This window comes from Anopheles gambiae, chromosome 3 (assembly GCF_943734735.2).
Source record: "Anopheles gambiae chromosome 3, idAnoGambNW_F1_1, whole genome shotgun sequence".
NCBI lineage: Eukaryota > Metazoa > Arthropoda > Insecta > Diptera > Culicidae > Anopheles > Anopheles gambiae.
This window is the reverse complement of record NC_064602.1, coordinates 29,475,447-29,500,952: the sequence shown is the minus strand read 5'-3', so window position 1 is coordinate 29,500,952 and position 25,506 is coordinate 29,475,447. Positions and strand designations below refer to the sequence as shown.

Genomic DNA, 25,506 nt, shown 5'->3' with positions numbered 1-25,506 from the left:
TCCTGCAAAATCCTGTTAGCCTCAAATAAGAGTAACGTTCTCAGAAGAACCCTTTATCCGAGTGGAAATGCAAAAGAGGTTTCCGTGGCACTATTGACTGTCAGAAGTGTTTGATTCCAGTGATCCAGATTTTGTCATACGTATTGCATCAGACCGGCACCATTTGTGGAGTTGGTAAGCGTGTCCACTTGAACAAAGGTTGATAGTTATCTCCTCTGCACTAGAGGATATCCTTCGCTTTTTGGGAAAAACACCAGGAGGTTCAATATTTGTTTGAATAAATTGCAATGGAGACTTTTTTTGTGGGAGTAGCTTAGGTCCTGTACTACACACTGAACCACGTGCATAATTCGTGGTTACCATACATACCAACAGGCTCAAACAACAGTTTTAATGTCTGAATAAATGTCCAAGACACGTACAGGTCATCTTCAACCAACTAACAGGCGGGATTTGGTTTGTATTGGGTCCGCGTCACCCGCCATTATTTTTCTGGACAACCATCCGGGTCACCAGTATCGACATAAATCAGCTCACACGATACCTGCAAACACGCGGCAACCCATATTGAACTCTGGACACAATGTCCTTGCCTCAAGGATTTATTCCGGTGCAACAGAACACGGTGTGCTTCAAACACGATCACGGCAGTCAAGAAGAGCGATTACTTGACTACTGGCCACTAGCGTAATGAATGTAAACACGAGCTCGCCCCAGTTTAGAAGAACCAGGACGCCATTAAATCATGGAGAAAAGGCTTCCGAAGTCGTAACACGCCGCCACCTATACCAACTTCCAGCAACTGTTTCATTTATTGCCTTCATTCTTATCTGGATGCAGTTTAGTTGGATGTGCTGGCTGGTTTTTGTTTCATTGTCGTAGTGTTTTTATTGCACTTCATTGCAACGTTCGACTGGTAAAACGTACGAGGTGGTAATGGTTAACCTGAGCTGCAATAATTCTCCCTGTGTGTGTGCTTCGTATGCTGTTGCTGCCCCCCGAGGCTGATAAATAGCCGTACATTATTTATTCGATATCACGTGGAAAGAAGACGCTTCGGGACGATGGTGGGTGCAAGGATCAGTGGTCTAGTTTCGACTCCAGTTTACCACGTGTAGCATGTTCCGGCATTGTGACTACGTTTTTTTCTGCAACTCTCATCCACTTTTCATGAGGAGGGCAAAAAAAACGTCAGAGGTAGGTGTTGAGCACTCGATACTTCTGGTTTGCATAACGTCGTCTGATGTACGGAACGAATAGGAGGATCCTCAATGCTTCCACATTTATTTCCCCTGTCATGGATGCTCGGATCGTTGGCATCCGATTACTCATTGCAGCCAGTGTGTAAGAGAATATTGTTGATGCAATTGCAACTCGCTGTTTTATAAATATATTGCTTACATGTTCGCTCGGTGCAGTAGGAGCTTAAAGAGTGCTCGAATACTCTTCGTTTTATGTGGTGTGAGGATGCGTTGGAGTATGCGAGAGAGCGCGGAACAAGATTTATCTTTCAGACGTGTTTCGATAGTGGAAATGTGAATCTTTGTTCGAGTTATAAGTCACCCATAGATGAACATTACCAAGTTGTACCAATTTTCGATCCGCATATCAGTATTTTTTGTATGATCAGCTACGGATGCAATTCCGCGCAGGTTCGCTTCGTGTAGAAGATAAATATACTGACTCTAGATCGCTTGTACTTGATGTACGGTAGTGATGGTTGAACATGCAACTAAAACGTAAGACTAAGCCATCATTTTCCTTATCCATAGTGGTGCTTAAATGCGATGCGATATGCGCCAAATATTTTCTCCTATGCTGAAGAAATATAATAAGCATGTTTCGTCTACCGAATGACGTCAACGGATGCCACTGCCTCATTATATCTCTCCATCTTTTTCTTTCTTTCCCTTTGATCTCTTTCTCTCTGTCACTTAAAGTATCTCTAGTGCGCTCCACATGGAGAGGAGCCTGCATAAACATTCTAGTAGCAAGGCAAAGCACGCGTAATCGTATCTCTCGGTAGATGAAAGCAGTAAAACTCTACACACTCAAACATATAAAAGCAAAAAATAAAAACAAAAGACAACTAAACGACCTGAAATGAAAATTAAACAAGACAGCTTCGACAAGCCGGCAGCAGTCGTTTGACATTCACCTTGATCCCAAAACACGCCAGAGAGACTGTGACACCAGGGACCGGAGCCATTAGAGATGAGCTAATGTGTACTTTGCTCTAGTGTGCATTCAAGCGTTTGCTTTGGTTTTATATCCTTAGATGTGTTTCTTGTGTTTAAGAATGTTTCAAGACAAAAAATATCACTGGATACTTTTCTATGATAATGTACAAACTAATTACTCGATCTTTAGGTAAAACTCCAAAATAGAATGTAATAAAAATGTTATAATATGCACTCACCTTGTTTATAAACGATCTCCAGCACACGACTACGCTTGAAAATAGACGACAAAAGGGAACCAAACAATTATTTCTGCCCCAAATATGCCCGTCGGCGACCTTTAGCGGCACTCTTAAGGCATCTTCCACTTATTGTTCCGCAGGCACCATCAATGTGAGCATTTCCCCCGGATAGACACGATATCTAACGATGGTAACGATTATAAGTATTTCGTTTATTGCACCTCAAACGATAACCATTTCGCGTGCCTACCGTAGCGTAGGATATATTCTAAATAGGAAGTCGGTTTTTATTTTGAATTCATGCTTTTGTTAGAATATTTTACACATTTGTGATAACAATAGGAGATCCTTTTCTTGCATTTTGGGAATGCTAAAGTGGAAGAGTATCCGATTTCTGAGCTGTTTCCATGCCGTCTTTCTACCTTTCCTCGGCTTTCAAAAATGCTAAACCATGCATATTATTCAAATGACCAACTGATTCCATTCTTGTCCACCCATTTCTATAATCACCCTCTGTTGTGTTTTTCTGCAAGTCACAAAAAAGGGAAAATGTTATATAAGAATTGAAAATTGAAATTTATTCCAGTAGCTGACCGTTACTGGCTCGATGTGCTCCTTTTGTCCCGGTTGCGTGATGTAAGAGCGCGATCGCTTGAGTTGGGAGTGCCTGAAGCACATTCATACATACACACAATTTTACATAAGGAGTACGATAAAATTAAATTGAAAAAAATATGAGCTAAACTGATTTTGTTTGGAGCAAGAGGAGCAGCACTGAGGGACAAAATTTTCAATTCTACCCACAAAAAGATGTAGCTAGAAGAGGCACATCAACAATAGTACGAGGTTTATGGGGAAGAAACACACTCATACTGAGCCATAACGCAAAACGGTCCGGATGTAATGGTGGAAAACTAGGAGGAACAAACAAGGGAGTGCCGCGTACAAGGAGATTATTAATGACCGTTGAGCAGCATATGCACCCGAGTGCGGTAACGTTTCCCACTTCCGGCCAACAGCACAGAACGAGTCCTTCTACAACTGACGCTCGACGCAACCCTGCTGAGCCCACTTCAACCGTATTCATACCGAATTCGGCGCCCGGGTACTCTCGGAGCATTTGCATATCCGTGTACAATGTGGGTGCATCCGGGGAACAATATGCACAGCACACTGTTTACGCCACCCTTCCTATCTCGATGTCTATTGCCAATGCTCATACAGGTGAAAACATCCTCCTTGACAGAAGCACTGTTGGATACTACAATTCTACCGCATCGTACCGTCAGACTGTCCTGGCAGGAGGTACATCAACGTCATGCTGTAAGGGGGGCGTAAGCTGATGAGATTGTCGGTGCATTTCCGGTTGCTGAATCATGAGCATGGTTTCCGAAAATATGTACCAGGATGTAAGGTCCAGGGATGGATAATATGGTAAACTCGTTGCATCATATTGATAAAAAGGAGGTCCTGCACCACGCGGCGTGCAACATCGTTCAAAAACAAATCCAAAGTGATCGATTCGAGAGCTTGAACGGGAATTTAAACAACGAAGAATTTCAATTGTTGGGAAAATTTACATAATAAACCACAAAATCTCGAAATTGTAACGGATAAATTCCGCGTAATTACAAACATGCTTCTTTACATCCGTCCATTTTGAATATCGGTGTGTAGTAGTAGTAACGGAATATGATTTTCGAGCGATTGTTGTGTAGATGAAATGGATGAGCCGTTTATGATATGCACCTTGTGCAGGCGCTTTCAAGAAAAGCTTCATTGGTATTGAAATAGCGAGTCGTTCCAAAAATAGGACATTGCTGCTCACAAAATGGCGCAACTCCATTCAATGGAGGCCATATTTCAGCGAAAACCAATCTGTGCCCCTCCGGGATGTTTTACTGCGCTTCTTCGTTTCCCTAACTGCTCCAGATTGCGCAGGGTATAGATTTACAAGGCCCACTGGAATGGACCGAAAGTGGCTAGGAGTATCAACAGCCGCAGCAGACAGCATGCTGCTTGTGGATATTAAACGTCTTCGGAAGGTAGAAATATCATCGGTATTGATAATATTTCACAATGTTCTCCGATTGCCGTGGTGCTGCATGCTTGAAGCTTAGATTCGTTCAACTGTACTGTTGAGAAGCGATTGGAATTAGAAAGAGGAGCGCAACCGTTTCCTTTTCCCAGTTGCCTGTTAACTGGTGCATCTCGTAAATCTCACCGTTCTTGCGACTTTCAACACTTGAAATACGACTCTGGTTCGTTGCAGGAAGAGGTCAAGTGAAGCGTAGGGGAACTAGTTGACTCTGTAAGTGGAGCACGCAATGCGATTGGATTGCATTTAGTCGAGAGAAATTCGACCCACTCGAAGTAACCGACCATGGCTGTTCTGTTGGGCTGATGCCATGCCTTATTTCTTTGAGATGTTGTGCCAGCTTACTCAGAGAATCTTTTCTGAAGCCGAGAGTGTTGCGTGCAAGATAATGATTTTCCAAGCTTTGTTGAAGAGGTTGGCTGATCAATCTTATTACAACCAAATCTAGAAATTTATTCGATGCTGACGTGTCTGGATTCTGTGAATAGTGAAGGTCTCAAATGTCTCTATCGAGAAGAAACATTCGAATGAAATTGATACAGAGATATTTGATGATCCAGGTAAAGTTATTCAATTCATGTTTGAATATTCGGTTTGGATGTTGTGATCCACGAACGACCCTATGGGAACTTGAGACGGAGTTTTATTCCGAGACACAGGCAGTAGACATCGCGTCTTGGACGAAACCTTGAAGCTTATTCCAGCCATAAATGACGCTAATCATGACACACAGACACAGACATAGAAATAGCCTCTCGATCCATCGTCGTCGTCTTCATCGTCCTACACCCCAAGCTGCTTGAGAAAGATGAATGGCTACAGATTGGTGACGGAGCTGGTCGAGTAAATTCGGCATGCCGTAAAATGTCAGCCAATTCAAGGACGGTTTTGAGCAACACGAGTGAGAAAATGAATTTGGCAAAGAAATTGTATTAGTAAAAGGAAGAACAGTAATAAAAAGCACAAATTTGAAAATGCAACCAAGGGAAAAGCGAAGGAGATTTGGAGATTTCGGATTTGGTGTTTAATAGAGACAACACTGGGTGCAAAGAAAAAATGTTTCCTGGCAACGTGTTGAACTTGCACAGAGGTTTTGGAGCTGCTTTTTTATGTGAACTAGATTCATTTTCAATCTGAGTGGTTTTTTATTTCGCTGCCCAGCTTTGACACGTAGCAAGAAAAGCCTAGGATTAAGAACATCTGTTCATCGGTGTGGTGATGATGTGGTATCATATCACGAGTAAAATTATATTGAACTGTTTGGAGATGCAGATTGGTCTGTATTTTTGTAGACTATTGATTTGTATTTATTGCTTTTGTGATTGATTTTAACAACCGTCCCTAAATGTCCTTGTTTCAAAGCCGATAAAACGTTTCTTACACTACAATAGTATTGTTTGTTTACTTGTAGTAAACTTTCATTAAGCTTTCTATCAATAGTGTATAGCAGCGCCCAACGATAGCAATGCTTTTAAGGATTGGACTAATGCCAATGATGTAGCTCTTACAATCAATGTCAGCTGCAATTAACTGAGTTCATGTTGTTGATGCCAGCTTGACCATTTTGTAAAGAGATTTATGGCATTTGTATCCATTCAAAGCGCAACCAATGCATCGAGTGACACAGAGAGTAAGATTCAAATTTCGCATGAAAACCTTCGGTCGTTTTCTGTCTAGATGGGGTTTGCGACAAATGGACATAATTTCAACAAGCAGTCTGTACTACTTTGCTATCGTTAAACAATATTGCCACTGCTGGAAATGTTGCTTATTGGACCATGTGGTAGCTTGTGGTGTGTTGTTTCGCTTACATTGAATCCAATCAGGATTAGAATATCCCAGAAGTAGGTAATGGTTTCAATGTTGCTGTGAGCTATCAATTTGAATTGCATTTGAATGAAAGTCGCAGATGTGGAATGGCTTATCGCAAACCAAATGTGGCAACACAGATGTGAGGATGTCTTGGAATAGTATGTTCAAAAATGAGCAATGTGCTCTATCTCTGAGCGTGACAATTTATTGTAACGCTCGCATTAAGTATTTCATTTCTCCTACAATGTTACAAGTATGACAGTAAAAAGAAGAATCTGGAAAAAGGCTTACGCAGCAAAAGAGTAAGTTTAAAGCTGCAGCTGCAGGTATCATAATGAACTTCAAGCAAACAACAAACATGTTCACGAGCGTGTGCTGCGTGAATGGTAAATAATGCAACGAGAGTCGGGTAGAGCTCATTAAACCTGAATTGTATCCGAATCACTTCTTCCCAACTTCTAGTTCCAAACTGATTCAACCACAGGACTGGAGTGTGTGTAGTTTTGTGCTCTTGCTCTCGTAGATGATGGACGCGTTTTGTTCGCGAATCTTGCATGAGAAGCTCTTGTATGTGTGTGTGTTATTGGTATTTTTTTTATACTAGCAGCTACAATACTTTTTGCATGATATAGGCCAAATGGGTGAGTAAAGTATCGAATTTGGTTGGAAAAAAAAGGTCTAAGCGGGTGAACAATATTCTCGGAAAAAGGGTTAAAAGTTGCTATTTCCCAGAAACACCGTACGTTGTTTATATGAAGCTACTGCTCAATGATATCATGAACCAATGAGAATAATGTTCGGCTGGCTCTTTCGTGTGCCCACCAAAATCTGTTCTCAAACCCTACACGAGCACAAACTCATGCTTTCCCTTCTGACAGATAGCTCACACATCAGTTTACTGGGCTGAAAGACTTATTGGTTGGTCCAGTGTGAGGCGCAGTATGCAGTTTTATGACCGCATAAAGTAAATTAATTGTTCACTGGAAAGAGATAATTCATTTCTGAGCCTATTTTTCTCATATCGCCCTGGACGACCTAGGTTGGTGAAAGTCCAGGCCAGATGTTCGACTGTGTTCGAGGGTCCGAAAACGGAATGTTAGGCTAGTGAATAGGCGAACCAGGAAACATGAAGTCTGTTGCAATAAGCTTTGAATTTATGGGCTACCGTTAAATGGACTGCTTTTTCCATTACCAGAGCAACTTTTCTGGGAAGTTTGATGTTCATGTAGATAAATATAAGTATGCAGAATCTGATATATTGCTTGGTTGTATCAAACGTGTCATATTTGGAAATAAATGTAGTTCAAACGAGGACCGCAAAAAGTTTAGCATGCAATAAAATCAGCGAAAGAAGAATTCAGAGAAAAGGTGATTCTTTAATCATTTCACAACAATGCATTTTATTACCATTTACATTTTTATTATCTTCAACATGCATTTTAAGGCTTTACAGGTCTCTTAAAATAATCAATAAATAAAAATTTAGAGCATTTCCTGAGCAAAATGTATAGTCTACTATATTATTCCCTTAAAAAACTTTCTTCAACACTCTTTAGTAAAGAGTAAAAAATCATCTTTAAGCCAACCTGTACTTGAAGTAGAGTGATTAGATTGGTCAAACAAGCCCAGTACTCGAACAGCAACCCTTTTAACGGTCGAACAACTTATCAGACAATGTGTTTTGTCCCTAGTGGTTTGTGTTTATGTGTGTTTGTCTTTCAAAAACGTTGCGAGATATCTATAGACGAGACATGCCACCATTGCAATGGCGGCGGCTTGGAACGGCTTTGAGCGTATTATTCTTTGCGATAGACTTTCACCATCACTGAAACATAGCAAACAAACTTCCCAGTATTCTCTGCACTTACGGCTGACGCTGCAGGAACGTTTTTCTTCCCTCTGTTTGCTTTGCTCGTTCGTTCGTTCTTTTCATTCGTAATCACTCACTTCAAGCTCAACTTTCATGGTGACGGCGTTTCCTGTCGTGCACCATTACGTTGATCAATATTGTTGGTGATAAAGTAGCATCGGCCGGCACATAACTTTGTCATTTTCAACGGTACATTAATCATGTTCGAGAGTATCGGCAGAAAAGGTCGACGAGTACTTACAACTGCGGCGTTTCCCGCGGACGGTCATTCGATCGTTGGATGCTGTGTGAAGCGAGTAAAGCGATTTGACAGTGACCCTCACCCGTACGCGATTCATTATCATCGCGGAACGATTGGATCCTATCGGCGGGTGGTTCATGGTGCCATCCTTCGCTGCTGTCGGAGGTCATTTATCTAAGTGCGCTCGCAATGGGGGTGAAACTTATGATCACGCACTGGTTAGTACCACACCGAGTGCAAAGGATTTTGGGCTGCCGTGCTGGTGGATAAAATGTGATTTTGCATGATTGAACATCGTCTGTTCTCAGCTGCTCGCGATCCAATCCTCCGGCTTATCGACCATGTCTGTAGGGTCATGCAAAGAGATTGTGAGTGTTGAGCGTCATGATTGGGTCTTTGAGGTGATATGTTCAAGTGGAATGGCGCGTTGAACGTACGTTGCTTTGAAGAAAGTGAACGCCATGAGGAAAGAGCGACGATTGCAATACTCCTTTGACACCTCTCTGCACTGCGATTCAAATGCTTATCTTCAAGACACCTACGATTGCCTTTTATTCATGGGGAAAATTGACTACATAACTGTGGTATTTACAAAAGTGGATACATTCAGACAAACACCTTCAATCATTCCCATACGCATCGAAAGCAATCACTGTAGGAGGAGGAGTCTACAAAATTCCGTCGATCTCAAACACAAAGTAAAGGATTCGATTTATCTAAGCTACATTTCAAGTGTCAATATTGTACCGGTGTACCCAATGCCGTTTTGTTTGATATGTTCCGTTTCGATTGAACTGTGTCATCTGGGGGATTTTCATGTCACCATCACCGACGGAGGAAGATTTGGAAACTGTTAAATAAATATTCGAGATAAGATAATCTGTTTCCTGCGAAGGTGTGCCATCATCGGGTTACAGCTGAAACGTTTTGTGGAAGTTGGATTTTGGAGATGACACGTTGTTCTTTTCAGGTTGTTGGAACTTTTTTTCATTTCGAATAAAATTCCAATTTTGTTATCTTGTGATCATGCTATCTATAGTTCGTATAACCTTTACAAGTAGCAAAAGTACTAAATCAAAAGAAGAGTTACGCATTAATAATATTTACTTTTGAGCTGTTTCCATATTACGAACAATCATTCTTATTTAGCTTTTTCAGTTGTAATATGGCTTTACTAGCAGATTCTCAGAACCTTAGCAGATTTCAATAGTTTTGTTTGAATAATAGCCCTGATACATAAATAAAACGACATACTTGTGAATAAATAAATTCCGCATCATAATGCATACTGTGGATAAATTCCAATATCTATTTGTCAGATCAGAGCTAACAATAACATTTTAAATCCCATTGATGTATTAGCTTCTATGTAACAATACACACAAACATGTACAATGGTGCGCAGATTATGCATCCATATAATAACTCTGGAAGCTATAACAAAGGATTTGGAATTCTAGGTGATGCTGTAAAACGGAACGTGATACATAAACGTAATCTGCAAAACTCTACTATAACTACTCAAATTATTCATTCCAGGCAAATTCCCTGTAGCCTGCAATGAAAAATAATAGTATCTTTTGTTACAGCGAAAAATCCTATTTTCAACAGTCATGTGAAATCCTTAAGTATTATTTGGAAAACCAATGCTTTCTGGAAGGTACGTTGCGATTCAAACTGCAAGAACACCAAATTGGCAAGTCAAGCGTATTGAAATGATTGGACTTTTAGCCCTGATTCGGTATTATATTTTCCTATCCATAGCTAATGTCCTGATCCAAAGCGAAAAGGAAAGATTCTGTCACTTATTTGAAACCAACAGGGGAATAGATTAGTTCCTACGGTGAATTAACGGGAAAGATCAACAAGGAATTGCTTTTATCATAGTATTTCTATTGTGACAATTTTTTTTCTTTCTTGAAAATCAAGAAATGTCAAGGTGTAATGAAGTACACCTAGGAAAAACTGTCTCCAAACAAACACATTGTATTGGCAAACTATTCGTAGGTGTTCCTGTTACTTGTCTCATTATCAATTTCACCAGACGAATGTTTAGCAGGTGTTGGCATACATCAATTTAAACCTTCTTGGTACCTTTTTGAGTCCAATTATACCCAACAAGTTGAAAGGAAAAGCTTCAACCAGATTACACTTTTGGGTTGGTAGATGGCAGACATATAGTCCCATACTTTATCAACATGTTTAAAATATTCATGACAAGCAAATCGAACGCAACGAAACAGCGTGGAGAGAACTTTGTTAATGTTAGTGATACGGCAGAACTAATTAACATTCCACCGTCGCATTCCATTCCTGATTCTACCCTGGTAGTTTTCGAATCATCCCCCGCGCTTTCTTCATCAGGTTTTCTCAACTTCAGCAGCATACTTGCGTGACAACCTTCCTGGAATGCAATTGCTTGAAAGCAGTATTTGGTTATCTATGGAAGTAAATATTTAAACACAGATGATGGCACACATCCCTTTGTACATGCATGGCTGCAATAAGCATACGATCAACAATGCTGCCCGAATAGTGTATGCCAGTTATGCTTGCACTTGCTTTAATTCAATTAACAACGTTTCACAAACCAAAAAAGTGCTTCTGCTCCCCTTTGATCGGTGCGTGCTGTGCATAAGCGATGGCCTTGGCTTTCGGCCCAGAGGCAGTCCATACCGGTCCGGCAGAGATTCTTGACGAGAGCATATTGTGCTGTGCATCTGACTACGATAATCATCCTTCCATTTGATCCTGCATCAGCAGCACACAGGCGAACGAACACAATGAAGCACAATCTTTTTTCCGTTGCTTCTCTCTACTCTAAACCGTTGCTTATGGGATAACAACAAACAACGAATACGAACGAACGAGCAAAAAAAGTGCACGTTAGAGTGCTGAAAGTAGAAAAATAACAAGTGAACCGGTAGTAGCACCCCTTTTTTCTTCGCTTCGATATTTAAGAGCAGATCAAAGGATTCTTTCATCTATCAGCTTCTATAAATCCAGCCAAACGCAAGAATAACGTCAAACAGCAGCAGATGGGGCAGCAAAAACGATGTTCAAAGAAGATCATGGGAATAGTTATTCACCCCAATAAAATTTAGCAAAATCCTAACAAAACCAAAGTCAGCAAACTCTCTTACGCTGTATACGAGACTTGATATGTTTGGTAGACTGCTTGCAATGACCCGCAACAAGAAGAAAGAACGAGTGAATGAAAGTGGTAAACTCATACAGAAGGCCCAATTCAATTTGCAGCCACTTTGTCAACGTGTCCCCATGCTTAAATCAATTATTCAAGGTATTGCAGCTGAGTAAAAGCATTTTTTGTAGGATTTTTCAAAATGTATGTCTTTGGCATGAGACGGAATTGAGCATTTTGAAGCATTTTATTTACCAGCCAAATAAGTCGAACTCTGAAAATGAAAGCATTTCGAATTGCATAGATAGGATTCTGGTGCTTTTTTATAATAGATAACAAGCTACATTTTTGTTTTGGCTTTCATGCTGAACGTCTGTTGACGTTTAAAGGGTGAAATAATATTTTTAAATCAACAGAACAAAACAAAAACTTAATTAGTAATGTTTCAATTTAATTCAAATCACAAACTCTATAAACCATGCGAGGTAAACCAAGACGATTAATGACCTCTCTAAATAGCGCCCGCTTTGCATCAAGGGTCTTTCTGAAATAGAGAACGATGACCTAATTGCTATCATGCTTTTATGGCTGCATGACTGAAATTGGAGGTTGAAAGTATGTTCGACGAAAAAATCTTTCCCATTTGCTATAGAGAGATGCACCTACCGTGGCCTGGTAAAATGTGCCAAAGGCTCCCTAGCCATACCATATCCATAGCCCTTTATGTTAGTTCAAACGATGGTGTGAGAAAAGGATGTAGGTCAACCTTCAACCACTAATGAGTTTCCGGAGTGAATGTAAAATTCGATGAAAAACGACAGGTTGCATCGGATCGCAAACCGCCAAAGCCTCCAAAGTTAGTGCATTTCTTCCGAACGATCGCTGGCATGCACCGGATGACCTGCATGTCGAACACTGGCAGTAGATAAAAAAATCCACCGTGGAAGCTTACTTTCGCACTAACACAGTGTACCTAGTTTCGCGATAGCCGACGCATCGGGTAAATGTGAAAATTTGAATATGGCCTATCACGGTATCACTTCCGGAAAACGGTGCAACGGTAGGCCGCTGTGAGGTTGAGTTCACAAGGTACGCTCACCATAAATGATCACCTAGTTAGGTTTGGTTTTTTGCCAGAACCCACCACGGTACGGTGTTCAACCGGTACGACTCCGTGTGTGCATGATGCATGATATTCTATTTCCCCGCGCGAAACATGGAGACGCCTGGTGGCTGTTTCACTCTTGACAGTTGCTGAGGGCGTTTGCTGCACACTGCTGCACGAGGTGCGTGTGACATTAGCCAGTTGCACAATCAGCGAAATGTGTATACTGCAAGGAAAAGAGGATGCTTGGTGTTGTATCCACTGTGCCAGCCGTTGGACATGCTGATGCAATAAATCATTCAAATGTTGTGCCTCGGGCCTCGATGGAAAGGTTTTTGCAGAGGTGTTGGAGACATGTGCTGACATTCAGTGTCGTTTTCAACCTATTTTCATACGTTTGCTTTTGGGAAAGGTATGGTTAAGGGGAAAAAAGATCGAAGGAAAATTTAAAAAAGCGCATGCCTTAGTCGTTTGTTCTGTTTTATTATTAAACGTATCCAATTTGAAAAATTGTTGCTTGCTGGTGTTGTGGATTGTTTTGGTATTAATCATTCATCGGTCAATTAAGCAAAAAAGCTGTTTAAAACTAAAACCGTTTCAAGCTCCAAAACTGATTTACAATTTTTCATTCTCTTTTTTCAGTTAGGACTGCGCTGCGCTCTCAGTTTGGAATAAATTTAATTTTCCTTTTCATCGTTCATTTAAACCACGGTAAGTGAAACAAACAGTAACAATATATAATTATTATTATTATACTTGTACCTTATACTTTGTTCAATTTAAATTTAAAGTGTTTGTGTGAAAGGGTTATTAAACGTTAGATAACAGTTCATAAATTCGTAGGTAAATATATTACAAACAAACAATAAAATATTTCGATGCATTAAAAACATGGAACAAATAATATGGAATATGAAGAATTTGTTCGTCAACTTCTGTGTTTCTGTCATTGGCTCTAGCACTCTGAGCTATTCAGATAATTGTGTGTGGTGCAATCCATTCTCTTCTAAACTTTGTTTATAAATTATTGTATAGTTACTTATACTTGTGGTATGCTGTTTAGGTGGTAACTGTAGCGCTTTTGTGCGGAAAATATTATAATTTAGCCTTTTTACTTCTCTGTGATGGAAGAATTTATCCAATTCACCTTACATGTTAGCTCAATAAGATGGATAATGTCCAGTTTGTTTGTTTGTGTTTTTTTGTAAGTGAAATATTTGGTGAACAAAACCCTCAATAGGCTATGATGAATCATACATGTAAAGGTTTACTAAAGTACAATAACGAGTCATCATTATATTGGCTTTTTTCGCAACACATTCATACGCGCACAACGAGACAAGTATTTCTAAAAGCTCAATACACATTCGACAACACATAAAACATACCAAAGAAACTAAAAAACTGTTAAATAGAGTCTGCTTTGTATTTTGTTCTCTCCAGCCGTTTTGTTTCACCATCCCATCCTTAGAGAGCACGTGGACGGCACAGTCGATCTTTCCCAACCCGAATGTGCCGCAGTTTGATTTATTAGCTCTGATTGCCCTTCAGTACACCGGCCGGCTCCCGGCACTGTTTCGGGACCACACTGAGCTGAGGGTGCATTTGCTTTCTCTCGAGCTATTGAAATGAAGCAACCGCGAATAAAAAATATACAAGGCAAACACACATACATACCCGCCCAAGGACTCGTTTGGAGCGTATCATTGGCATATCTTTGTACAATTTAAATCGAAACAACGCAGAAATAGCATTGTGTTTGCTCGTGTATATGCTTTAGGACGCAGAAAGCATCATCAAGGCGAAAGGAAGTGGCAAACAAACGCGGAGGATATGATCCATTGCATAAGCAAAGCATTGAAACGAGGCATGAAGCAATACTGTAATCTGCTCGCTACCATCAGGCCCGTTCAACCAAGTGGGGGAAAACCCCGACCTGCCCTGTCTACTGCTGAAAAAATTGAGCTTTGTTATGCTCTTTCTTTTATTTAAGTAAGGTTTGCTGTGATATTGTGATCGTTTGTATGTGAGTACGTTTGCAATGTTTCGTATTTGGCTTAGTGTCCCGCCTTTAGGGATTCATCAGTTGAAGTGCTGCAAAAAGCGTTGATTTTTCATCATTTCCACGGTCATTGCTTAGCGTGCCGGTGTGAGCCGTTGTCTGGAGGGATTGGAATACATTTTATTTGTGTTGTGGAATTATTCATTTCCCAAGTCTGCAAGTATAATTACCTAAAGTGACCGAGAGAAAAATCTCAGAATGCATGGATCGCTGGAAGGTAATATGCAGATAACAAGAAGTATAATAATATAAATAAATTGAGTTTGGTTTCTGTCTCACAGGACCCTTGTTTGCTTTGCACCACTCTCAGTCAATATTAGGTACTACCGTGTGTGTTGTTCTAGTTTCAGTTATAATAGTGTTAAATGCCATTGAAGTATTTGCTGTCGCTGTTGATTTATAGTACTCTCTTACTTTCAAATTCTTAAAATTGCGAATGACAAATTCTAGCTATTGCCGTCATGTTTTTTTCCTTGATTCTCGTTGAGATTTGGCCGGGAGAAAAGTTATAGAACAGTGACGTTTGTTTCAGCAGTGCAGGGTTTCTCGGTGCTGTATCGATTATTTGGTGAAAGCTTTGTATGTCAAGTGGGATGAAATTTCTTTGGAGATAATAGATTTATAAATGTATTTCCATTAAACTTGTTCCATGGACGTATCATAAAAACTGGTTTGGCTGTTTATAAAAGTTTGAAACTTGTGAGAACAATGTTATCATTTATCAGGAATGAAGAAACATACCCTTTCATGAAGAATCACAAATACTAGATTTCAGAGTGTTCCATCCAAGCATCTGGCTTCCATGTATCTTTTACAAATTCCGAAGCATATTTTCCTTTTATTCTCGTTCTGATACAGCAAGGAAAAAGGTATTTGCACAAACACGCACAAAAACTTCCTTACCCTTGCCTTACTATCCTTGATCGGTCACTTGTCGTGCGTTTTCCGCTATCAGAATATCGCACCGACCAGCAAAATCCCATCATGCCGATGCCGACGGCCATCAGAATAGGCTTGCGTTTTCCATCTGTCCTGCCTGGCGTCAAAATTGAATTTGATCGCAAACATGCACACATAACAGCAGCACTACGGTAAGGGTTTTACTGCTAACCGTTAGCGTGGACGAGTGTTGAGTGATTTTGTGTGTGTGTTGAAGCTCCGTTTTTCTGTCCACTCTGCTCAAGCACAAGAAAGCGGGACAACATTGTTCAACGCTCACTGTAATCTGTGTTTCGCACAAACTGAAATCATTTTTCCATTTAACTAAATGTGTCCAAGTTTTGGAGGAAGTAAAATGAACACAAAAAATCTGCAAAAAAACAAATTGAAAACACGTCAAAACGTCATCAAATGTCTTGAAACGCTCGAGCAGAACGCTGGTTTTACGCTGAGCTCGGGGATTATTTTATTTCTGTTTGTTCCACATCCACATCGCAGGCGGCAAAAGCAAAATGAGACAAAACATACACGCAAAGTAAAAGCTTAAAATTACCCAAACGACTGCGTGAAGCGATCAGGCGGAAATTCTCACACACGCAAGCAAAAACAAAAATGACGTTATCATTCCGCGCGAAACGCCTCAGAATGATTTATTAATAGCCATTTACGCTTAACGACAGCCCGGGTTGGCTGGTCCCGTTTGTGCCGGAATGGATTTGCATTTTTTGGCAACAGCAATTCGTGTACAGCGGGAGTGAAGGACAGGAGGATACAGTAATTCGCACCAGGCGATTTACTCGTTTCGCTTTCCAACGACACACATTCACATCCGCGAACGCCCATCATATCACTCGTCGAACACACGCAGCAATCGAAAATGATGTAATTTAAATAATAATGGTTCATTTCGCTTCCGCTTAGGTCTAGAGTTGATGCCTGTAGCAGGAAGCAAAGCTCAGACAAACGAACATTCACTTACTTCATGGTAGCTCGATTGGGAGAACAAGAGCTTGTTGTGCATTCTGTGAAGAGTTGGGCAGTTCTATTTGGTTCTCTGCATCGTTCCGGTTTTGTACCGTTTTTGTAAAGTGTTTACGGTTGTGTTAAAATTGATATTTCACAAACACGCTCTCAAGGGCACGTGCGTGAGGTGTTTGATATTGTTGTCGAGGACAATGATGGAAGCGATGAAAAGTTGAAATTAATTTCCGTGATACATTGTTTCTATGTTTAAACTAACCGAAAGAGAGCGTGCTTGTGTGTATTTTAATGTTTAAGGTAGTTTATTCTTGCAGTTTCTGCAATAGCATTGGAATGTGTTGAAATAATGGACAGATTATTCTAAATGGTTGTATCTCATCCTTTCCAATCAAATTAAAAAGAGTAACTCGGGGTTCATGCTAGCGGATAAATCCCATTGTTGTCGAGCCTATAAATTGTGAATTAATGAGATAAAACACATTACACGCACATTTAATGCATGCGAACGAGATGCTGTATAAGCGAAAATGCCGAACGATATAAGGAACAGCAAAAAAAGAAAGCTTACTTATTTTATCTCTTTTTCTTCGGTGCAGTACTCGATCGTGAAACCATTTGTCTTGTTTTTAACGAACATTGTGCAGAGATATCCGATTCGGTGTATTTGAGAACAGACAAAACCCTCGCCAGGACAACAATGGCACAAGGAATATTCATGAACTCGGCACCAGTCAGAAAATCTAAGAAATTGTGACCCTTTTTATACACCGAGCAGAATCCTGTCGAACAGCCGCTCTAGGAAGGTTGGTGCGTACATATTTCGCCTCGCAGTGACCTTTCCGGAGTCTTATGCGGGATGCACCGTGGGTTTTTGGTTTGGTGGACCCACGCTCGAAATATTGCGGTAAGATTAGGCGAGTGTAGGAAGTCAAAGCAACGAAAAAAAGAAGGAAACCTCCAAGCAGAAAGGATCACCGGAGATGGAATACCGACACGCTAGCCGGAACCGGAGTCCCTTTGGCCGAAAAGCCAGAATAACAGGCTTTTACGGGTTCGAAGGAGGTTATTTAAGGTCGAGACAGTACTTTATGGAGTCTCAATTGTAATCCTTTTATCTGTTATCTGCTTTGTTCGTGTTCAAGAGTAGCAGGAAGGGTATGTTTATGATAAAGCTCAACGGTTCCAGTAGAGGTACAGGGCGGCTTTTAATGGCTCGTAAGCATGCACGGCAGTGCAAGATGTTTCGCGTAAAAGTGCCCAAAAAATGCCTATTTTATCCAATAGTGTCAGTATGAGAGAACCCTTTTTGTGGAACTGGAGATGTATGAATATTAATCTAAGGATTTGTACCTCATGGTGGGGTTGGTTTGGTGGAACAATGGTTCGGTGTGCATACCAGCACAATGGCATAACTGTACGACATCTGTTTCACATTTGCAATCTGTAAACACGGCAAAATGATAACCAAGAAGATAAGGAAGCTTTCAAAGCCAACTGACAAACTTAAATGATGTGTTTTATTTTTATTCGAATCAGTAATTTGGGCGGAGTTATGAGCCTGAATGTAAGCAATCTGTTTTAAATTTCATTACTTATAGCAATCTCATATAATTCTAAGCATTTTTCACTATTTATGTCTGCATTTGAATGGCAAGAAAATGATAAGGACCTCTGATACTATGTCGAAATTCCAACCGCAGCTCTTGTTTAATCGTGTAACCTTTCATTAGTTTCAATTAAAAAACCCAAAAATTTCATCAACCCTGCAGTTGAGTCTGAATTTCATTTAAATGTATGTTACCTACTGAGAATAGCCGCACGTCGCATTTCGCAAAAATCGATCCACCCCAATCTACGACTTGTTCTGTTTTCCCTTTAACCATAATCATCACACAAACCGCATAAATAAATCCACCCAACAATCGATTGCTATGTGTCACAGCTGCATGATACTCCGTCACTCCCGTTCTCCTAACGTACCTTGCGGTGCGAGTGTTTTCCGTTAATTAACTGTGTGCGTTCCCTTGACAGATTCCAATCACGTTGCTCAGTTGCCGTCCTGTGAAGCTTCCAGTCTCTATGTGTACCAGCTGCGTATCCACTGGGGAGGTGTGCCAGATTTAAGATCAACAATCCTCACTGCCATATCCTCTAGATTGTTTTTCGTTTCGGACCGATTCCACAAAACCGGATGGGAATCGGCTATTTCCGGAATTGATAATCAATAGGAAAATATGTCTGTGTGCCTGTGTGAGCGTTTGTACCCAGCCACAAGACACAATCGCGCTGCCAAATCACAGGCAAAAAGGGCTTAATTATACGCTTATAATCGTTACCAATCAATTTGGAAAGTTTGGCGTTCCGATGGCTCTCCGACCGAGCCCTTCCTCACTAGCTCAGGTGGGGATTATACCGTTAGGAGCATTGCAGGTGCCCTGCAGGAAGGATTCAATTTAGAGTTCATTTAGCGTCCACACAATTAACAACCAAATTTCGATAATTGTGGCAGTCCATCGGAATTAACGTAATGGGCTGGGATTATGAAATAGACGAAACGAGTTTGTTACAAGATAAAAACAAAACGCCCACAGCCCTTTGATAATCAGTTAAATTGAGATGAATTTCAATGTTTTACTTGATAATGAAGATGTTTACTTTTCAAACATCTTATCAGCTCTTTTCTCCTGAAGGCTTAAACGGTGTCGGGTATCACACTGATTGTCTTGAGTTATGATTTCGAAGTCTCTTTTTCTACAACAACTGCAAATCAACACAAATTACAATTAAAACTTTACCCATAAACAGCTTCACTTAATCATCGGAATCTGCTCTGCAGTAACTCGAAGTATAATTTCGTTTGATGTTCGGAATGAACCAACCGTACCGATGCCATCGCTGCACTTTCCCAAGAACTGTGATTGTAAATCAAACGTCTACAAAAGCTCATCTACACGACTGCCAGCAGCGTTTCGTTAAACATTTAAACATTCACACAAACTAGCTCTCCTCTACCAACGGCATCCAGTTGCACTTCAACGCAATCACATCACAATCGCCAACATCACTGAAAGATTATGTGGCGACAGTTGATTTATGTATCTTTACCCATGTGATAACATCTCACACCTGCCTAGCAGAGCTGTCACTTTTGATTGGCTTTGCTGGAGTTTGCTTTTTTGCTGTATTTGTGTGCCCAAGGAAGTTTACCGTGCTAGAAGCGATAGAGCCGAATTAAACCGCAACGGCTCCGAGTGTGAGAGCAAGATTGATAACAACGATAAATTAATTTAGGCTCCAGGGCGATGAACCCAAAGCTTCACAGTGGCTGGATGCAGCTCAATCCAAGGGAGCGGAAAGGCTTTTCCTTTGACTGTCAGGATCGATGAAGTGACTTTCTTGCATCTGGAACTTAATGATATCCCTCAAGGGCAGGACAGTCACAGCCGATCTTGTGAAGAGAGAGATACTTCAACGTAGATTATGTATGTTGATGCTTGTTTACTTGTGGTAAATACAACATGCAGAAAGTCCATGTAGTACGTATGGGTAGAATGAGTTGTCTCACTGAAGATGATGCATGTTGATGGTTGTGATTGTTTGAGATAATGATCATTCTAGCACTTATTGATATTGTTGTTATATTTGGACTTTAAATCCAAAAATAAATTTGATAAAGGAGAGTACGTGCTTTTATTATTTGTCAATAAAAACAATTGATAGAAAGTAAATTCCCAATAATAAAATACATCAAAGCTAAATGAATTAAACCGTTTTATTTTTACTTGGAAAACATATTAACTGAACTACTGCTAAGATGAAAATTATTAAAACTGTCAATGAATGAAGCTTGTTATAACTTTTTACACTTGAAGCGCTCTGCAAAGCTGTAAAATGTCTTCCTTCATAAGAAAGTGAATAAAAACTTCAATAAGGAAAGCAACAAAGTATACAAATTTCAATTATATACATTCCAACGTGGCCATTGTGAAGTAAACAATGTTTCTCATTTATCATCCTGACCTTCTGACGTTTCGATTTTCTGTGTTCGACAGCTTCCAACTGTCACCTCTAATTTGTATCTTTTCGCTACTTTCTCCCATTGCCACCGGATCTGTGGTCATCGATTGAAAACTCCCATCCCACAACACCAACCCGGAAGGCATTACAAAGTCACTGCAGACCTTTTCGGAGGAACAATTCCTACTGGAGCTGAGTGATGATCGCAGCAGTTCACCGGTAACGCGTCCTCCGATACGCAACCGGACACCGCCGTACCTTGGCAATCTGCACCTTGGCTTTCACCAGCACCAGCAGCACCACCATCAGCACTCAGAGACGAGCGAGAACGAAATTTACGACTCGGACGAGAGTAATCTACTCCGGACGCCGCTCGACCGTGGGCCACACTTTGATTTGTCCGCCTCGAAGAACATTACAGCGCTGGTCGGGAAGACGGCCTATCTCAACTGCCAGGTGAAGAACATCGGCAACAAAACGGTAAATTTCAATTTCAATGGTGCTGTGTATTGCTTCTGTACTTGTTTTTTTCCTACACACAACCACGCGTTGTGTATTGACTGTGTCATTTTTTGCTTTCGGGATCGAGTTGCTTCCGTACCGATAAATTCTAACCATGTGTTTTTATTTCTTTCTTTTTTTCCCCCTGTGTGGATCGTTCGTCCTCGGCAGGTGTCCTGGGTGCGGCATCGTGACATTCATCTGTTAACCGTAGGTAGATTCACCTATACGTCTGACCAACGTTTCCAGGCTGTACATAATCCCCAGACAGACGACTGGTCGCTACAAGTAAGCCCCCCTATTCCTCTGTTGCCCCATTGTGTCACTCGATGTGTGTTTTTGTTTTTATTTAGTGCAACCTCTATCACGCTGTTCCTCCTTCTCGATGAGTCTTTTGAGAGCCTTGGGGAAAAGCACAAACGACGAGTCAGCAAACTATATGAAATAATAAAAAAATGAACCCACTCTGCCTCTATTGACACTCTATATGGCCTATTCGGGCCATCGATCATGTGCTGGTGGGCGTTGGCAGTAGATCCATGTGCACACGCACGAACACGCACGTTCTCAGGAGATTCCGTCCGTGGAGTGTTGAACTCTCTTTTTTGTCCACTTTATTTTCCCGCCTCTTTTGCGTCTGTCTGGCTTCCACTGGCAGCTAATACTCGTTGGTTCGTTGTTCTTTCAGATTAGATACCCCCAGAAGAGGGACACGGGCGTGTACGAGTGCCAGATCTCCACTACGCCACCGGTCGGGCACTCAATGTTTCTTGCCGTCGTAGGTAAGTGTCCAGCCGCACTAAATGCACCGGAATGATACTGGTTTAATACCCGTTTAGGATACGTATTGCTCATTCACTCTCTCTCAAAGGCCTTTGAGTGTTTCGTTTTTCTGGGGTATAGGTTTATTTCCATTTTAACAGACACTTGTTTTCTTCTTTCCACGTTTCCCTATAACTCCATCTCCATCTGCAGAGCCAATCACCACGATCGTTGGTGTGCCGGATCCGTACATCAACACGGGCTCAACTGTGAATTTAACTTGCATAGTGCGGAACTTGCCCGAGCCTCCTTTAACCATATTTTGGACCCACAACAATCAGGTAAGCGGAGAACGGGTGTGTTAGTGTTTCTGGGTTTGCGGAAGTTTTGTTTTATGGTGCGTTGGATTATAGCTTGAATTAATGTGGGAACATGTTCGAAAGCTTAGGGCTCAAACGTTATCCATTTTGATGTCACGTTAGGAAGGGGGATTTATTTGGACTTATTTAAAGAGATGATGTGTTTTGTGTCCTAACTGAAACATTTAATAGGAAGGGGAAATAATGCATCAAGTTAGCTCTTTGCAAAGGAATGGACGGAGGTGTCGATGATAGTAAAAACAACGGTCAGTTTTTTTTATTTCATTTAATGAAGTACATCCCATATTATAAAATATCATGCTCAAATCGATAAGCATTTCAATTTGCTGTGAGTTTAATGTTATTGTCTTTAAAATTGTGTTATTTTTATGTCTTTTCTTATTCGTCAAAAGCAAACAAATGAAACCAAATGAGAGAACAATGATAAAGTTTATTATATTTTAAAAATATAATCGGTTCTTGATCGTTTTGTATTACTAAAGAATGAAATATTTACTTGATTTGCACTGGTTTATGACTGAAACAAACCAAAACATTAACTTATATCTAAATGTTAATCACTAACACTAATCTAAAAGCCTCCAATCACTGTGTAAGGGCGTTTTGATTGTATCTTGCATCCATAAAGTTTTCTCTGAGGTAGCTAATTTAAAATAAATAAGTAAAATATTCTAGGAAAGCATTTTGAAACCATCCTTCAGCTTCCCTGGTTCTCCTTATGAAATCAATATAAATGGCATCGATGGAAATATTGACTGACATAAAATAGAAGAATAATTCAAGTCTTCTCTGAAAATGAAAAAGCGTGGATTTATACTTCGATGCAAATAGCTCTTCATGAAATATGATATATTGCTTGCTTTGACGATATTTTCCACTCACTCCATTCAAAATGAAAATTGCCGGTCGGTCACGTTCCCATTAAAATTTTTTTGCAGGAGATCAACTACGATTCACCCCGGGGCGGTGTGTCGGTCATAACGGAGAAGGGTGAAATGACGACATCGTACCTGCTAATACAGCGCGCCCGTACCACCGACAGCGGGAAGTACGTCTGCTCCCCATCGAATGCCGATCCTTCCACGATCAACGTGCACATCCTGAATGGTACTGTTCGACCGCCCTACTCCCTAACCGCGTCAAGGGCAATGACAAATACGACAGTGTTCGCCCGATACTGGAAACATTTCAGACAGTATTTGTCAGGGCTACCATTGTGTGAGTGTTTTTTTTAGGATGTTTGTGTAATGTATGAAATATTTAAAAAGTTTCATGGACATGTTTAAACTTTCCTTTTGACAGTGAGCTCCCCGCTCAAGCGGTTAGCAATGCCGCCCAGCCAGTGGAGTTTGCCGCTGAGTTTAATAATGCCCAGTATTGCATCAACAGCATTTTTCTTGAAAATCCACGCGTGGACCAAGCACTGTCGGTGATGACGGTGAAGAAATTCATCGTAGAACTCATCCTTGACCAACAAGATAAGACAGAAAAAAATGAGCGAAGAAAAGAACTTTTTTTAATTTCTTGCGCAGTGAAATAAAATAATTTCGAGGCATAGTCAATTTTATTTCAATAATTTACATATCACAAGAAAAGAGCGAATTTGAGCGTAAGGTAGGTAAACCACTTGAGCATAAGCTGCAAAAAACAAACGTATTCGAATGTTCCCCCCCATGATCTTAAAATAAAAGTTTAATTATAAAACTGTGTCCATGCCCCCTTCTTTTTTTCCTATTTAGTGAGATTTTCCCGTGCGCATTCGTCCATTTTACTAAATCCCAAGCAGCTTTCTCCTCTGTTCTGCAAATTAAAAGGCGCTTAATCCGCTGTGTGGACGATAGTTTAATATGTTTCCTTTGGTCCCTTTCCTGCTCGATGAAAGCCCTCGTTGCTATTAGACGGAATGAGTTCAGTATAGCTTTTTTACTACCGTTTAGCGCTTTTCCACTATTCTGCTTAATCAGATTATCAAGCAGAGTGTACAAGAAAAGCGAATGAGAAGCGTGGCAAATGGGCGATAAATCAGAAAACTATTAAAACATTAATTTACCACCAACAAGCGGCTGTTGTAATGCTTGTGGGCGTAATACCATCGTTTGTGTGTATCTTAGCTTTCATTGTGTTGAAAAGAGCTTTACTTTCATTATGCGAATACAGTAAGACATGGTTGGTAATTGCATAAATTGCGTTATATGTTGTTGGCTGAAAAGGTTTGCTTTGGTGGAGTTGAGACAGGACGAAATGATGCTGCTTTTCAAGGTTTTCATAATGATAAAATTGTTCAAGCATGAAAACGAATGCTGCGGATAACGAACTAGCCTTTTCGTGTTGTTTGTAGCACACTTTAACTTTAATAACATCTTTTAAAATGCAGATAATTATAATTAGCAAAGAAACTTACGTGGATAGGGATGACCGCTGCCAGCCGGTCCTTCTATGGCATGTGAAACCAGTTCGACTACAAGCAACTGTCCCGACGTTTTACGCTGAGGACCGGAGGATCTAGTCTGTAATGTAAACAGTTGATTCAATGCCGGAAAGAGTATTTCATTGTGCAAAACGCTTCAAACAGATTCAATTCAATTAATTTCAGCCAAAGTACCACAATTCATACATTACTGTTGTGGATAGACGTGCCGAGCCCTGGATTCGCCGTAGCAGTTGCGCTGCTGCTGGTCGACATCCAGGAATCGACACTGCGCTCACGCACACTACCACGCCGCACTTAGCGATGCGCGCTAAGTGTTTGCAGAGCGCACCTAACGCGGTGAGTGTGTTACAGGCTACCGGTCGAGCAGGGCTACCAGGTAGGGCTCACGGTGCGGCTCGTGCGCGCGGCCCCATACTTCAATGTATTGTGTTTTGTATTTATTTATTATTTTAAATTCGTGCAATATACGTGTATAAATGTTCAAACATAAAAATTACACATACATTTAATTATGCTAATGGACACAATTACACTGAAACTGTAACAATTGGATCGATTTGATGATGTCTGTTTGCACACTTTCTGTAATCATTGTACGGTTGTAAGCAGCTGGGCACGGAACTAATAATCGAACCACTTTTCGGATAGCTTCAAAATAATTAAATTTCTTAAGCAATACGGCCTTTTTGGACCGTTACTCCTGAATAAAAAAAAAAAAAAATAAATAATTAAATTACGATGAA

General features: G+C 40.6%; 1 protein-coding gene across 1 annotated transcript; it reads left to right on the top strand.

The window, feature by feature from the left end:
* Positions 1-12,063: 12,063 nt before the first annotated feature.
* On the top strand, positions 12,064-23,852 carry LOC1280202 (zwei Ig domain protein zig-8). The gene is made up of 8 exons (XM_061653047.1): positions 12,064-12,070; positions 13,333-13,401; positions 20,832-21,169; positions 21,362-21,478; positions 21,879-21,972; positions 22,166-22,293; positions 23,271-23,550; positions 23,635-23,852. The coding sequence occupies exons 1-8, from the start codon at positions 12,064-12,066 to the stop codon at positions 23,763-23,765; spliced, it is 1,164 nt and encodes a 387-aa protein (XP_061509031.1). The 3' UTR covers positions 23,766-23,852.
* Positions 23,853-25,506: the final 1,654 nt, after the last annotated feature.

Bases quoted from the DNA above. Each gene is read 5' to 3' on its own strand.
- LOC1280202 (XM_061653047.1), top strand. The intron at 21,479-21,878 runs GTAAGCCCCCCT...TTGTTCTTTCAG, and splicing joins CAGACGACTGGTCGCTACAA to ATTAGATACCCCCAGAAGAG. The intron at 22,294-23,270 runs GTAAGCGGAGAA...ATTTTTTTGCAG, and splicing joins TTTGGACCCACAACAATCAG to GAGATCAACTACGATTCACC.